Source organism: Equus asinus, chromosome 17 (assembly GCF_041296235.1).
Source record: "Equus asinus isolate D_3611 breed Donkey chromosome 17, EquAss-T2T_v2, whole genome shotgun sequence".
Classification (NCBI taxonomy): domain Eukaryota; kingdom Metazoa; phylum Chordata; class Mammalia; order Perissodactyla; family Equidae; genus Equus; species Equus asinus.
The window spans coordinates 27,661,963-27,679,748 of record NC_091806.1 but is presented as its reverse complement, the minus strand read 5'-3'; the positions used below and the strand labels follow the sequence as shown (position 1 = coordinate 27,679,748).

Genomic DNA, 17,786 nt, shown 5'->3' with positions numbered 1-17,786 from the left:
TTTTCCATAAGGTTCTGGTGATTTCTATTTTATTAATCAATTCCTCCTGGTTGGCTAGAATTGGGTGCAGAATCATGGTCTTTTCCTAAGTTCTGGGAGATGAAAGTCATCAGGAAATTACAGTTTTATCAGCTGAGCTGCCTCAAGATGAGTGAGTCTATCAGTTTTCTCCATGTTTATTGAAGGGCCATGTCTTTGCCAACATATCCTCTGAACTTATTCTCGGACTTGTGTTAGGAAAGCATTATCCACATTATTTCCAAGTTGTGGGAATGAGGGGATGGGCTAGATAGGAATCTGTAGTATTTTTTTCTCTCTCTTTTTAAACTCTTTACTTTTATTTTAGTTTTTTAATATTTTTTTTTGGCCAGAAGGATTGTCCTGGAGCTAACATCTGTGCCAATCTTCCTTTATTTTCTAGATGGGATGCTGACTCAGCATGTCTTGGTGAGAGGTGTACAAGTCCATGCCCGCATTCTGTACCTGTGAACCCTGGCCACCGAAGCAGAACCTGAAAACTTAACCACTGCACAACTGGGCCGGCCCCTCTCTCCTATTACTTTTGCACAAATGCTTTCTGCCTTGCTTCTTCTACCCTCAGCTCTCTGGATTCCTACACAGAAAATATCTTCCTGACAGACACAATACTCCTATCACTGGCTACAAGCTCATGCTCATTTTCCCAGCAAAAGGTTGAACTTTGTTTAAGAAATATCAGATCTGACAGAAGTGGTGAGGAAGTAGCAAGGTATGTTCATAGAGGAATACATCTGACTAAAGAATCAAGACAGGAAGTTAGAAGAAGATCCTGCTCAGAAAGGAGATGAGCAATTGCGGAAAAAAAGATGTTGATACCATAAAAAGACAAAATCTTGCTTACTTTGCAAATTTGCTAGGTGATTGTTTATTCTGCTATCATTAGCATGGTACCATTTATAGAGTAGTGCTTAGTGAATCGCTGTTTTCAATCCCATGCTTTGAAACCAACTGGGGAATTTGTATACTACACTGTGAAAACAACAAAGGCAGCAAATTAAAAAGAAATCCAGGTTTAAATTTCTGCCTGATCACTTATTATTTTCTGAGTTTGGGTTATTTATTTAGCTCCTCTAATTCTCTGTTTCTCTATCTGTACAATGTGCAGAATAAAATTCCTAACTGGGATAAAACAAACTTACTTGTAGAATAGTGTAAAAGAGATTCCTAAATGAATTAAGGGTTTGAGAGACCTCCCCATCAAAGAGTAAATGGAAATTTAATTTGGTAAGGACTCAGCTATAAAAGCCTCTATGATCAAAAAACCTACCTGATTTCAAAATTTGGCACTATTACTTGCTTGCTGTGTGACACACTATTTACCTCTTTGAACATTAATTTTCACATCTGTAATATGGGATAATAACCACCATCCTCATGGTGAGGCCACAGTGAGGTGAATCATTTGAATGTGTCTAGGATATTCTAGGCATCCAATAAATCTATAGTTTTTTTTTTTCTTAGCCATTTTGGTGGGGGAGGGTGATGAGAAGAAGCTGTGAAGAAAAGTGCAAAGACTGAAATTTAAGAAAGATAAATTTTGAATCTTAGATCTTCTGCTGGGTGACCTTGGGTCAGTCACTTAATGTCTCTCATTTCATTTTCTTCATCTGCATTACACTGAGTGAGCTGCAGGACGCAAGACAGCTCTACAAAGTCTAAAAGGCTATGTAATTCTAGGTTTTCATTATTGTTATTAACAACCTTTTGATGCCTAACAGATGAACTTCTGTCTTTGCTTTAGACACTCCAATTATAAGAGTCTGAGAAATTTCCACTTGTGTGCAGACATATTTGTCTGGATTTTACTCACCTATTGGTAAACTTCTTCTTACAAAACAGTGACTCCACTTCAAAACAAAACAAAACACCAAGAACAGAACTAAACTGAGAATACACAAACATAGTATCCAACATCAATATCTGAGTCCATCACTGGTGATAGACCTTCAGGCTTAATTTGCACTGAAATTCTTGTTGGACAGAAATCCTGAAAAATTGGTTTGGGAGGAGAGGAGCGATTGTGGAGCTTGAACATGTTCTCGAAATACTCTTGGGAAGAGAACCAAGGTCCTAACCACACAGCAGCTGGAAGAGAGAGAGGGCAGAGCTTTGATTTCCTTACCGTAGCATCTTCCCCGGCATAGTGGTTGAGGATCCGGGACCCACCTGGATGCCTGTTGGCCCAGCCAGTGACATCATAGACCTTGCGATTGATTACCAGCCACTGATCTGCCTTCTGTTTGTGACTCTGGATCTCCTGCCAGCTGTAGGTGTTGAGCATTTTTCTGGGCATGTCACAACACTTCCCATTTGCCTCCTGCTTTACAGAAGGCTCGGCTTTCTCATTTGCCTCTGGTTTCCAGTTCCCCAGCTTCTGACTCAGGTAGGGCCGACCATTTCCTACAAGGCTCTCATTGCCCTCATTTTTTTCTTCAAACTTCACCTCCATTGAAGGCTTTCTGAGTTGACTCCTGAAATTTCTAATCCTCACCTCTGACTGGAACATTAAAATGACCCTTTTCCTCTCCTTTTATTCCATTGCCATGTTATACCTCCACAGAAAACTTTTTAGCTTAGTTGTCTCCTCACAAACCTGAGAGTGAACAACTTCCCAGCCTCTAACTTCTCTGTCTGTCCTGAATCTTTTCTGCCGTGATGGAGGCTGTGCCCCCTTTTCTCCTGGGCAATTGGACCACCTGTCTCTCTTCACTTCTCTCCCTCCTGGCTGATCTCTTAGTAGCATCCTCCTTCATCATTAAATATCCCTTAGTAAAGATCTGGGGCCAATGGCAGTTGGCTGAATGCTGTGTCATGCCACAGGGAGGAGGGGCTAGGCTTGGGTCACATGACTCGCCTGTTCTGTGTCTTGCTGGTTTGGGTTCAGCAGCTCTCTGACCTGCATGTGAATGAAGACATTTAGATTTGTTAATTTAACATGTGAGGGTTTTTAAATGTCCTTAAAAACATTTCTCTAAAAACATTATCCAAAAAGAAAATCAAGAGTAAACCAGTTTATCTCTTTTACTTCCCTTTGAAAGCTGACTAAATCTGTCAATATGCCTAAAGGTAATAGCAATTGACATTTGCTAGAATACATGATGATTTACACAGCCCTTGTCACATAATTTATCTGACTTAATTCTCAAATTGATGTTTTCAGGAAGGTGCTATTATAGTCTCATTTTCCAGGTGAGAAAACATAGGCTGAAAACCTCAGGCAACTGCCAGAGTCACCCGGCTGGTGAGAAGTAAACTTGCCCATGAATTCAGATTTTCTGATTCCAAATCCCAAACTCTTTCCACTCTATCCTCCAAACCTAGGGTCTAGACATATACATGTAACAATAGCTTGGCTCAGTGGTTCAGAAAGGAGGAAGAAGGAGACATTCCAGAGTGGTGGGGGTGGGAGGTAGGAGAATTTTACATTAATTTGAAGAAAATAGGCAGCATGAAATAATAGAAAAAGCCCTTTCTCGTATTTGGGAATCAGTGCCAGGTGAATCTGTAGTAACTCAGGCCAAGAGTTATGTACTAAATGTTTTATTCTAGTGCTATTAATAATTGTTAACAATCAGAACTGCCCTAAATGTCTAACAATAAGGAAGAAGGCTGATCAATTATGTCTGTATTGAATATTATATGGATATTAAAAACAAAGCTTTATAAAATTCTTAATGTTATGATCTCATGTTTGCAATACAAGTGAAAAAAATCAGTTGATAAAATTCTACATACTGAATAGTATATTATTGGAAGGAAAAATGCCAAAATGTTGGCATTAGTTCTCTTTGGACTATAGTAGTATTGAAGTTTTTTCTTCTTATTCTTTATGATATTTTCTGAATTTCTACAAATGAATATGTGTCATTTTTATAATTAGCTAAAGCAAGGTTTTTAAGAAAATATAAAATAGGGCACCAAAGAAAGAAAGAAAAAGCATGGATTTTGGAGCTAGATGGGTCTGGGTTACTATTTCAGCTCTACCGCTTATTAACTATAGAACACCATGCAAATTACCTTACTTCTTTGGGCTTTAGTTTTCCCATCTGTAAAAGGAAAGAATAAGCACAATTCTCAGGATTACAGTAAATTAACGTAAGTGCTGTGGTATTTACACAAAAACCCTCAGTAGTTTCCATGACTTCCATATGGGAGTCTCACAAGTCCATCATATATACATTTGGTATATTTGGTGGGTTAAATACATAGATTCAGGATAACTCCAGAATTTCGTTGTAAGCAAAGTTTTTAGGGCAACAATCTGGTTGGAAGTTTGCTGGGGGCAAGTAAGGGGCTTGTCCAGGGGAGTTGGTTGACATTTAGGTAATCTTCAGATAAAGTCTTTTTGTCATATCACAAAACACAGACACACTGGTGGGAAGTGTGTGTGTGTGTGTTGAGGGAGTTAGTTAAAGACCTTCACATCCCTCCTCTGGTGTTGCCATTGGCAACACTTGGTGCATAGCAGGGGTTCTGTAATTGTTAGTTTCCTGTCTGTGCCTGCTTGGATATCAAGTAGACTACAGAGATAGCTATCCATTCCTTTAAAATATTTGTACTGGCTTTATGCTGGAGGCAGAGGATGTTTATACTACTAGAAACAACATAAACTTTGGAGCCAGAAATATCTAAGCTGAGTATTTTTGCACCAGCTTCTTATTATCCTTGTACTTCAGCTTTCTTATTCTATAAAAAGGGGTGAACAAAAACTATACTCATAAATTTGTAGAAATGATTAAATTATGTTAATATGGCAAGAAGCTAATCTAGTGCCTAATACCTGTAATTACTCAAGATGTAACAGCTGCCATTATTATTATTGTACATTTTTCAAGTTTTGCTCAGGAATGTAGTTACCTGTGTCTGTTAGTTATTCTCTCAGTTCCCTGGGCTTCACTTGATTTTATTTGCTTTTTTAAAAAAATGTCATTTAAATGACCATCATTATTAAGGCCCAGGTACCTTATCATTTCAACAATGTTTGTCTGAAAAGCACCCCAGCTAGCTACTGGTGCTTTGGCTTTGAAGAGTCTCATGGTTTCAGTGCAGACATTCAGGAAGGACTGCTTTAGTCACAGAGGCTCCTAGCACTCAGCTGGACCTCTGACAGCTGGTGATTGGCTGGCTCTGGTCCTACCATGAGCAGGATTCAAGTGGGGCAGCATGGCCTCATATTCTCACAGCTTCATCAAAATAACTTACTTTTGTTGTCTCAGCTACTGCCTTATCTCATGTAGAGAAGGGAGAAATGGAGATGTAATCCTGAAAAGGAAAATGTGAACAGCCAAGATTTCTTCTGCTGAACTCATCAAAGAAGAGATGAGAATGGTTAGAGGATAGAGCAGGGAATTAAATTCTGAGGTCCAAGAGGGCAGTAATTTTGTCTGTTTGGTTTGTCATCCTATTTGTAGAGTCTGGCCTAGGATTAGATTCTCCCTAAATATTTGTTAAATAAGTGAACAAATGCGTGAATGAATGACCGGGGGCTGGGACCAAGTTTAAGGTTTGCCAATGGTTTGCCAATGACCTTTAGTTGGTCTCTCAGGGACTTGATTTGTAGTGAGAAAGAGGGAGAATAAGAGACACTCTTTCAAGCATTTGCATGCATTTGTCATATGTTCTTACCTCATTTTACTTAATTCTCACAATACTGGTATGTGATAAGTATTATTAGCTCCAAGTCTTAGGCAGGGGAAATCAGATTCAGAGAGATTAAATATTTTGTCAGATTGCTCAAAAGTGGTGGAGATGGAGCTGGCCTCTTCTAATTTTTCTCCTAATGACTCTTATATTCAAGGAAAATAAACGCATGCCCTGGTGGTGAAGCTTCAAGTAACTTCAAATCGTTGGCTAATTCAGTTTTATTTTAAACTTCATCGCAAGTTTGATTCCTGCTCAATAGTAGCTAGTATATTCTCATCTCAATTTTGGAAGATATTGCAGGTATACCGTGTGGTTTCATTAGACACTTGGCTCGTGCTCCCCAGGTTGACGAGCGTCGCATAACGTCATTTGGCATCTAGAATGTGTAGACCACATTTAGAGGTATTTCACACCGCTCCTACATATCCACTGTGGATGCCTGGGGCCAAGTTTGTGTGCAAATATTATTGGAACATGTTGATTTCTTGAAACAGACTCCATCACACAAGTGAGGTCTTGATTCTTCTTCTTACCTGTTTCTTACCTTTTTCTTCTCTCCTTCTGCACCTTGCCCTCTCTCTCCTTCTTTTCCTCCCCTCTTCCTCCTTCTTTTATTCATTATCCTTTCTATCTTCCTTTCTGTGGACCTTTCAGAGATTAGTAAGGTATGTCCCCTTCACCATGTCTATTCAAGTGAAGAGAAAACTATCACTGTCTTTCTGAAGATCTCAATGGTACTTACCCTAAGTGCATCTGTAAGAAGTATATGTGTGTGTCTGTGTTTCACAATGAAGACTGAAGATTTAACTGACCAGACTCAGCTTCTCTGCAGGCAAAATCTAGACAGGTCTTTGTGTGTGAAGATAGGAATCCATTATGGTGATTCATATGATAGATGGAGGCTTGTTGACAATGTAAATTAAAATAAATTTATTGGTTATTTGGAATTCAACATTTTTTACCTCATTTTCAGCACCTCTATCATATCAACTCTGGGCATAGAATTAGAAACTTATTAGTTAAGATACATACTATGCATTTTCTAATCATCATAACAAAATAATTTATCAGAATTAAAGATGGCAAAATTTAACATTTTTGCAAAATGGAGCAGGAAGGTTGTCTGTATGAAAGAGTTAATTAAAATTCAGAAAGGACTTGTGGGTGATCAGGGTGAGATTTTATTGATCAATGATCATTACATCTCTTGGATCTCTTGGCATTACAGAGAGAAGAAATGTTATCATTTCCAGAGAGTTTTTGAAGCCCATAGTTCACAGTCATTTAAGAACAAAATCACTGGATTTAATTTTCTCCTCAAATGTTCACGTTTTTAAATCTGGAACATACATAAAAGTTCCAAGAATAGAGAAGTGAATACTCCTATACCTGTCATCTAGACTCACCAATTGTCAAAATTTTACCACATTTGCTTTATTTCTTTCACACTGCATGTGTAAGGACACATCTATCTATCTATCTATCTATGTATCTATCTATCTACTTATTTATCTATCTAATTTATTTGTATGAGTAAGAACTCATGGATTCTTTATAAATCAATGGACTTTTATCCATTCTTATCATTATTCATCTTGCAAATTTACCAGTTATGGGCAAAGGAAGATCTTTCAACTTGACTTCTTGTTCTTTTGATATATCCCCATCAACTTTTGAGCACATCCTTACTTCCTGGCATACAAAGATGTACCAGGTTCACTTTTCCTGTCCCTCCCCTGGAATTAACCATTTGGTTTATGTTAATATGATACTGTTTTTAGAAAACAAGATCTTGGAGTGATCAGAAAGTCTCTAAGAACGTGACTGTGCCTATCGTTCCAGAGAATTCCTTGTGGTCCCAATCTGTCCTGAGAGGATCACTGCATGTTGCACAAGTGATGAAGTCACTTTAGACCAATAAATGTCCATATATGGCCAGCCCAGAAAAACGCGACCATTTTATAGCATGGAATCCTCCCACTTCCTTTGTTACAGTCTCTTTTTTTGGTATTTTTATCTGTAGTAAAGAGAGAAAAATTCAGTGCCAGAATTGGAAGAGATACCTAGTTTCATATTGCTTTACAAGAGAAAACTGATGATCAGAGAAGGCAAGAGACCAGCCGTAGGTTACACAGCAAGTGAGTGGGAGGTACTGTGCACCTTTCTTATGCGTTCTTATGAGGAGTAAGAAAATGCATTTAGCTCAGTGAATGGCACAATGGAAGAATCAGTAAATGTTAACTGCTAAAAATAGTTTTGTGTAACAAAATGCTCCACAGTAATGAGAGTGACTGCCACGAAATGATGCTGGGGCATCCTCTATCATTTCATTTCCATCAGAAGCAAGTAAACCTTGGGATTCTTATGCCATATAAGGGCAAAGAATAGCACTAAAAAAATGCTTGATTTGGGACATTCTTGCCAAAATTTGAGGTCTGGAAGTGGATTTAATACAACTTAGAAAAATACAGAATATACTTAGACTGGCGGCTGAAGGTGAAATTTTCAGGGAATTTAAAATAAAGAGCTGTATGAGCACCTGAGGGATCCAGAAGACATGGGAACAAAAGAGAATAGGAGTATTTTAGAGAGTTATTGCTATAGGGTTCAAGAAATGCAAGAACTATTTTGAAAATTAATTTTTAGTTGTAGAGCGTTTCTTTTGTTTGTTGCTTTAAAACTAGACCTCATGGTCATCTTGGCTGTTTTTTCTTTTCAAACAGCTTTATTGAGAGTTAATTGTCATAGACTAAACTGAACATACGCAAAGGGTACAACTTGATGGGTTTTGACATATGTATACAGCTATGAAACCATCACCACAATCAAGATTGTGATCCTGTGCATCACTCCCAGATGTTTCTTCATGCCCTCTTGTAATCATTCTCACAAGCACAACCCCCAGACCTATCCCAGTTCCAGGCAATCCCTAATCAATTTTCTTTTATTTTTATAGAATTTTATATAAAAGAAACCATACACTATGTGTTTTTGGTGGGGCAGTCTGGCTGTTTTTCACTCAACATAATTATTGTGAGATTTATTCATGTTGCAGAATATACATTAAGAAACATCTTGGTTTTTCAGGTGTCTCAATTAGACCTTTGAAAAGGTCCATCTAAAAAAAGTATGGAGGATAAATCAAAGAGTAAATTGAAGGCTAGGAGATTACCTGGTAAATTTCCTAGAGAAGAGATCATAGACTGAAGGGAAGCGTGAACGAGGGTGCCAAAGAGAAACCCCCATTGTACACTTTTATTAGGTAGCACTCTCACTAAATTATTTTTCTTGGAGGATAATTTTCAAAAGGTCACATACCCTTATTAAAAACATTTAGTGGAGCTTTAATTTTTTATAGGATAATTTCTAAACACATTAGGCTAGTAGTCAAAATTTTGGCTCCACCCTATCTCTTATTGCTCCGCCACACATTCTCTACTTCAGAAGAAACATCTTACCTACCACCTTACATTACACCCCTACAAAACCCAGCTTACGTCTGCTTCTTATACTTGCTGTCTCTTTCATTTCTCCAAGGTCCAGCTCAGATGATTTCTCCTCTGAGAAGATTTTAGCAATCACTCAGGCTGGAAGTGACCTCTGTCTCCCTTGATTCAATAACTTGTCCTATACGCTTAAAAGAGTATCCATATCAGTAATGACTCCATGAGTTTAAAGACAAAACACAAATCAAAGTGATTTTAAAAAAATGGAATGTATGTCCCCAAAATTAATAAAAAAAGATAATTCATTAGCTCAAAAAACTGAAAATTCCAGAGCTACACATGTCTTTAAGCATGATTAGATCTAATGGGAAAAAGTAATTTTTTTCAAGACTTAGTCCTTGTTTCTGTTCTTCATTGTCCAACTTCATTCTTCTCCATGTTGCCCTCAGGCATATTACTTCTTTGGTAGTTTGAGCTTTAAATCCATACAAAGATAAGCTCCTTACCAATAGCACGAAAAAGATACCTGGATTGACTCTCATTCTATGGCACCAGGAAGAGAGAAACCAGGTCCACAGACCTGGATCTCGAACCCTGCTCATGAACTGAGCCCAAGAAGTCATGAATCCACCTGATGAAGTTAGCTCCCTAGAGTCACACCATGTCAATCCAGGAGAGGTAGTTACCCAAAGGAAAATGTGTGAGTACTATTGCCAGTAGAGCAAAGAATGAAACAGCAGATGTCTGACTCTATCGAAAATAAAAAGAAGAAAATAAATTACCATTAATTCTACCACACAGAGATGGCTATCTCTCTTTTAACTTTTTAATTTTCTTTTTAGATTAGCCCTGAACTAACATCCACTGCCAATCCTCCTCTTTTTGCTGAGCAAGACTGGCCCTAAGCTAACATCTGTGCTCATCTTCCTCTACTTTATATGTGGGACACCTGCCACAGCATGACTCTACTAGTGGTGCATAGATCTGCACCTGGAATCTGAACTGGCAAACCCCGGGCCACTGAAGTGGAACATGTGAATTTAACTGCTGCACCACCAGGCTCGCCCTGGCCATCTCCCTTTTAGATGCATCATTATATACACTCATATACACACACATACATATATGTACATATATATGCACATATGTATTTATATCTTTTAATAAAAATGGGCCAATTAAATGATGTATGCTATTTTGTTTCCTGCTTTTGACTACTTAGAATATTTTTCCTCATCATTTCAGCTCTGTAAAATATTCTTGGAAGGAAGCACTTTAAATTACTACTAGCATTCCACACTAAGGATGTAACATTCTTTATTTTGCTATATCCCCATTATTGATTAAGTGATTGTGAAATTGTTCCCATTATTAATGATGAAGTAAGGAAATCCTTTTAGGTAAGTACTTTTCTGCACTATTTCTGTAGGAGAAATGTCTTGAATGAGAAATAATGGATCAAAATATTTGTTCTTAAAGCTACTGACACATTTTATCAAATTTCTATTTGAGAATTTATGCTCGTTATTTTCATTAAAAATTTAATAATTGCCTCTTCTTGGCCTTAGTAAGTCCAAGTTGGTAAAAGGAATTCCCTTTGGCAAAGATGGAATATGTTTTTTGAGGGGTTGGTAATATACACATATTTTATTTTGGTCATCATAGCTTGTAACATAGTGAGATTTCAGTGGTACAGTATTGTTTGTCATACACCGTACAAGTGTCCCCCTTTACTCCTTATGCCCACCCTCCACCCTCCTTCCTCCTGGTAACCACTAATTTATTCTCTTTGTCTGTAAGTTTGTTTATATTCCACATGTGAGTGAAATCATATGGTATTTGTCTTTCTCTGTCTGGCTTATTTTACTTAACATATGCCCTCTAGGTTCATCCATGTGGTTGCAAATGGGACGATTTTGTCTTTTTTATGGCTGAGTAGTATTCCATTGTGTGTGTGTGTGTGTGTACACCACTTATATATAAGTCTCACTACTGGGTATTTACCCAAAGACCTGTAAATCAACAATTCAAAGAGACTTATGCACCCCTTGTTCATTGTGGTATTATGCACAATAGCCAAGAAGGATTTTTGAAAGGCTAAAGGGATAAATATATAGACATAATGTTCATTAGTTTATTTATTCAACAAATATTTGCCAAGCTCCTTCTACAAGCTGGATGCTGAGGAGACCAATAAAAACAAGACGAAACACTAACTCTCAAGCATCTTGGTTCAAGGTGAGAGAGAAGCATTTATAGGATGTTATCGGTATCACAGAAAGAGAAGGCCCAAAACTGTCTTTGGGAATTCAGGGAAGCCTTGATGGAGGAGACCCTAAGCCGAATTGTGAAGAATGAAAAGGCCTCAGAGCAGACTTTTTGGAAATGGAGTTTCCTAAATGAAAGATTTGTCCTGTAAAGCTAGTATTGGAACATGATCACTGGCTTCTAGCCTAATCTATCTTTCAGGGATGGCCCCAAGGTCAGAGGCTTCCTTCACATAAAGATGAGGGGCAAGTGGAGAAATATTGGCTGTAACACAGCCTACTCTCTTCCCCTCTGTCCAACCTCCAATAGAACATTCTTGGTATTTCCTTGACTATGAGCACATTTTCCATTGTCTCTACATAACTGCAAGTCCATTAAAAAATGTTTCATTCTATACCCTTCCTCATTTTCCTTCATTCTTGCCAAATTCTTGAAAGAATAGTCTTCAGGTACTGCTTCCATTCCTAAGCACCCACTTATTTCCATGTAAACTGGCTACTACACCCACCAAACACAGAAATTTCTCCCCTCGGTTACCATGACTGATTAGCTGTTCAAACCAGGAGCCCCTGCTCCATATTTAACCTCTTCATCTCCATGTAGCATCTGACCCAGTTAACCACCCAATTCTTTCCTCTCCTGGCTTCTGGATACTGAGTACTCTTGGTTCTTTGCCTGCTCCCATCATTTATTTTATCCTCCCATCAGGTGAGTGTTTCCTAAGATTTTGCCTCCTTTGCCTGTACCTTTTCTCCTTGTGCAATAGTGTTGACTCTCAGTATTTCACCACAAAGGTATGTCAACATCTCTACCTCTAGTTATTATCTTTTACTGTGGCTCTAAATCATATTTGGCACTCTGGTAAAGCCTATGGAATTCTTCTGGGAAATACTTTTAAACACAAAGCAAAATACATAATATTATTAAAAAGTTCAAGTATTTAAAAGTATGATTAAAGGTCTGAGGATCTGTCTGCTGTGACCGATAGAACTTTCTGCCAAGACAGCAATGTTCTATAACTGTGCTATCCAAGACAGTAGGTCCCAGCTACATATGCCTATTGAGGACTTGAAATGTGGCTAGTGTTGAAATGTGGTTAGTGAAAATAAATTTTGATTTAATTTAGTGAATTCAAATTTGAATGTAAATCGCCACTTGTGGGTAGTGGCTAGTGCACTGGATAAGTGAAGATATAAATATTTATTTCCTCATAGCTGGAGATAACAGTTAGTAAATTATACTCAATGTGCCTCAAAACTAATTGAACCCTATTATAAAACAGCTCGTTCTGACATCTTTTTCACTATGAATGCATTATTCATTAACAGGAATCAAAACCTCTCTAATCTTTTATTCTCCCCTATTACATGACATTTTCTCCTGAAAATAGAAAACATTTATTAAATATTCACTATGTCTGAGGCACTGTGTTAACTGCTTTCTATACACTATCAAATTGCCCAAAAAGTATGATGTGGGAACTATCGTTTGTTACAATTTGTGTTAGATTGGTGAGGTTAAATAGCTTATCCTGTATGATATGATACTCATATCATTAACTGCAGCTCCAGTTGTTTCCAAGTTTATTAAAAGCACTAATTTTTCACATAAGGTCAACCAGACTCACTAAGAAGCCAAGTTCTTTGCGCTTGGCTGGAATTCGTTGATCTCTGGACAATACTATGAGTTGTCACATGGTGACCAGAACCTCCAAGTGGCAGTCATGTTTGTCCTTAAGAAATAAAAACTGGGAACAGAAATTTCCCTTTCAAAGAAAATGGCATTTACTGACAGAATGTTTGATCGTGAAGTCTCTACTTGTTTAGATATAAAGATAAATAGTTTTATTTTCTATAATAACTGCTACCTCCTGTGCTCTTTGGGACTTCTCTTTCTGGGTAGGCAGTGAGTTCCATTAATATGATTGCATTTATATGCATTAGATGTACAGTCATTTTAGTTATTAAAATAGTCCCAATAGGCTGGCCTGGTGGTGCAGCTGTTAAGTTTGTGTGCTCTGCTTGGGTGGCCCGGGGTTTGTTGGTTTGGATCCCTGGTGCAGGCCTATGCACTGCTTAACAAGCCATGTTATGGCAGGAGTCCCACATATAAAACAGAGGAAGATGGGCACAGATGTTAGCTCAGGACCAATGTTCCTCAGGAAAAAGAGGAGGATTGGTGGTGGATGTTAGCTCAGGGCTAATGCTTCTCAAAAAACAAAACAAAAAGTCTCAATGGGCTATTAAGATATACCATTTTTCATTTTTTTCTTCTAATTTTTTTTATTAATGTTATGATAGATTACAACCTTGTGAGATTTCAGTTGTACATTATTGTTAGTCATGTTGTGGGTACACCACTACCCCTTTGTGCCCTCCCCCACCCCCCCTTTTCCCTGGTAACCACCAATCAGATCTCCTTATCAATATACTAACTTCCACCTATGAGTGTAGTCATATAGAGTTCGTCTTTCTCTGACTGGCTTATTTCGCTTAACATAATACCCTCGAGGTCCATCCACGTTGCTGTGAATGGGCCAATTTTGTCTTTTTTTATGGCCGAGTAGTATTCCATTGTGTATATATACCACATCTTCTTTATCCAATCATCAGTTTCTGGGCATGTAGGTTGGTTCCACGCCTTGGCTATTGTAAATAATGCTGCGATGAACATAGGGGTGCAACGGACTCTTGAGATTTCTGATTTCAGGTTCTTAGGATAGATACCCAGTAATGGGATGGCTGGGTCATAGGGTATTTCTATTTTTAACTTTTTGAGAAATCTCCATACTGTTTTCCATAGTGGCTGTACCAGTTTGCATTCCCACCAGCAGTGTATGAGGGTTCCTTTTTCTCCACAACCTCTCCAACATTTGTCGCTCTTGGTTTTGGATGTTTTTGCCAATCTAACGGGTGTAAGGTGATATCTTAGTGTAGTTTTGATTTGCATTTCCCTGATGATTAGCGATGATGAACATCTTTTCATGTGTCTATTGGCCATATTCATATCTTCTTTTGAGAAATGTCTGTTCATGTCCTCTGCCCATTTTTTGATCGGGTTGTTTGTTTTTTTTGTTGTTAAGCAGTGTGAGTTCTTTGTATATTATGGATATTAATCCTTTGTCGGATAAGTAGCTTGTAAATATTTTTTCCCAATTAGTGAGCTGTTTTTTTGTTTCAATCCTGTTTTCCCATGCTTTGAAGAAACTCTTTAGTCTGATGAAGTCCCGTTTGTGTATTCTTTCTATTGTTTCCCTCGTCTGAGGAGTTATAGTGTCCGAAAAGATTCTTTTGAAACTGATGTCAAAGAGTGTACTGCCTATATTCTCTTCCAAAAGACTTATTGTCTCAGGCCTAATCTTTAGGTCTTTGATCCATTTTGAGTTTTTTTGGTGTGTGGTGAAAAAGACTGGTCAATTTTCAATCTTTTGCATATGGCTGTCCAGTTTTCCCAGCACCATTTGTTGAAGAGACTTTCTTTTCTCCATTGTAGGCCCTCTGCTCCTTTGTCGAAGATTAGCTGTCCATAGATGTGAGGTTTTATCTCTGGGCTTTCAATTCTGTTCCATTGATCTGTGGACCTGTTTTTGTACCAGTACCATGCTGTTTTGATCACTGTAGCTTTGTAGTATGTTTTGAAATTGGGGATTGTGATTCCGCCGGCTTTGTTTTCCTTGCTCAGGATTGCTTTAGCAATTCGCGGTCTTTTGTTGCCCCATATGAATTTTAGGATTGTTTGTTCAATTTCTGTGAAGAATGTTCTTGGGATTCTGATTGGGATAGCATTGAATCTGTAGATTGCTTTAGATAGTATGGACATTTTAACTATGTTTATTCTTCTAATCCATGTGCATGGAATGTCTTTCCATCTCTTTATGTCATCATCAATTTCTTTCAAGAAAGTCTTGTAGTTTTCATTGTATAGATCCTTCACTTCCTTGGTTAAGTTTATCCCAAGGTATTTTATTCTTTTCGTTGCGATTGTGAATGGGATTGAGTTCTTGAGTTCTTTTTCTGTTAGTTCATTGTTAGTGTATAGAAATGCTACTGATTTATGCACGTTAATTTTATACCCTGCTACTTTGCTGTAGTTGTTGATTATTTCTAATAGTTTTTCTCTGGATTCTTTGGGGTTTTCTATATATAAGATCATGTCATCTGCAAACAGCGAGAGTTTTACTTCTTCGTTACCTATTTGGATTCCTTTTATTCTTTTTCCTGCCGAATTGCTCTGGCCAGCACCTCCAGTACTATGTTGAATAGGAGTGGTGAAAGTGGGCACCCTTGTCTTGTTCCTGTCCTCAGAGGGATGGCTTTCAGTTTTTGTCCATTGAGTATGATGTTGGCTGTGGGTCTGTCATATATGGCCTTTATTATGTTGAGGTACTTTCCTTCTATACCCATTTTATTGATATATTTTATTTATTTTTTATCATAAATGGGTGTTGGATCTTGTCGAATGCTTTCTCTGCATCTATTGAGATGATCATGTGGTTTTTGTTTTTCATTTTGTTGATGTAGTGTATCACGTTGATTGACTTGTGGATGTTGAACCATCCCTGTGTCCCTGGTATAAATCCCACTTGATCATGGTGTATAATTTTTTTGATGTATTGCTGTATTCGGTTTGCCAAAATTTTGTTGAGGATTTTTGCATCTATGTTCATCAGTGATATCGGCCTGTAGTTCTCCTTCTTTGTGTTGTCCTTGTCAGGTTTGGGGATCAGAGTGATGTTGGCTTCATAGAATGTGTTAGGGAGTACTCCATCTTTCTCAATTTTCTGGAACAGTTTGAGAAGAATAGGTATTAAGTCTTCTTTGAATGTTTGGTAGAATTCTCCAGAGAAGCCGTCTGGTCCTGGACTCTTATTTTTGGGGAGGTTTTTGATTACCGTTTCTATTTCCTTACTTGTGATTGGCCTATTCAGATTCTCCATTTCTTCCTGATTCAGTTTGGGGAGATTGTAGGAGTCTAGGAATTTGTCCATTTCTTCCAGGTTGTTCAATTTGTTGGCATATAGTTTTTCATAGTATTCTCTTATGATCTCTTGTATTTCATTGGTATCTGTTGTGATTTCTCCTCTCTCATTCCTAATTTTATTTATTTGCGATTTCTCTCTTCTTTGCTTGGTGAGTCTGGCTAAAGGTTTGTCAATTTTGTTAATTCTTTCGAAGAAGCAACTCTTTGTTTCATTGATCCTGTCTATTGTCTTTTTTGTTTCAATATCGTTTATTTCTGCTCTTATTTTTATTATTTCCCTCCTTCTACTGACTCTGGGCTTTGTTTGTTCTTCTTTTTCTAGTTCTCTTAGGTGTCGTTTGAGGTTGCTTATGTGAGCTTTTTCTTGTTTAGTGAGTACCATTTTTCATTTTAAAACATCATTCTCATAAGTGGATCTCACATGCATTGTTGATGGGAATGTAAAATGGTACAGATCCATTGGAAACCAGTTTGGTAGGTTCTTATAAAGTTTCATGTACACTTATCATATGAGTGATGCAGCAACTGCACTCCTGAGTATTTGTCCTAGAGAAATGAAAACTTATTTTCACATAAAAGCCTGAACACAAAAGTCCATAGCAGCTTTACTTACCATAGCCCCAGACTGGAAACCACCTAGATGTCCTTCGACAAGGAAACAGTTAAACCAACTGTGGTTCATCCATACACTAGAACACTATGCATCAGTAAGTAAGTATTTCAATAAATTACTGAAACATACAACAACTTGAATGACTCACAACAGCACTATGATCAGTGGAAAAAACAAAACCTTTAAAGGGCTATATACTATATGATGCCATTTACATAACATGATTGAGGTGACAAAATTGTGGTGTTGGAGAACAGATCAATGCTTATCAGAGATAAGTGCTGGGGGAAGGATGTGACTATTGAGGGGTAACAGGAGAGAGGGTTTCATTGTGGCAATGGAACAGTTCTGTGTCTTGATTATGGTAGTGGTTACTTGAGTCTATACATGTGACAAAACTTTAAAAAACTGTATACCCAAAAAAAAAAAAAAAAGAGGGCATGTAAATACTGGTAAAGTCCAAAAAATGTCTGTACCTGAGTTAACAGTTTTGTATCATAGTCACTTTTATGCTTTTGACCGTGTGCTATGGTTATGTAATGTCGTTATTGGGAGAAGGAGAAACTAGGTGAAGGGTACGTGGGAACTCTATACCATAATTTTTGGAATTCTTGCGAGTCTTAAGCTCTTTTAAATTAAGAAGCTATTACAAAATCAACCTAGTATTCAGTTTAAATCTTTTCCCACCCTGCCAAAAACCTTGCCTGAGTTGGCCTAGTGACTGCAGGTGCTTTCCTCTCTATTCCCTCTGATGTTGGAGTGGGGAGGAGAGGGTAAAAATGAGACACTTCTATTCA

The 17,786-nt window shown here is 37.8% G+C and overlaps 1 protein-coding gene across 1 annotated transcript in view; it reads right to left on the bottom strand.

The window, feature by feature from the left end:
• LOC139040589 (fatty acid desaturase 2-like protein FADS2B) overlaps window positions 1–2,488 on the bottom strand; it is a 33,636-nt gene extending 31,148 nt beyond the window's left edge. The window contains exon 1 of the mRNA XM_070487348.1: window positions 2,162–2,488. Within this exon, the coding sequence (XP_070343449.1) occupies window positions 2,162–2,488 (327 nt within the window). The remainder of the gene's footprint in view (window positions 1–2,161) is intronic.
• Between the last annotated feature and the right edge of the window lie 15,298 nt (window positions 2,489–17,786).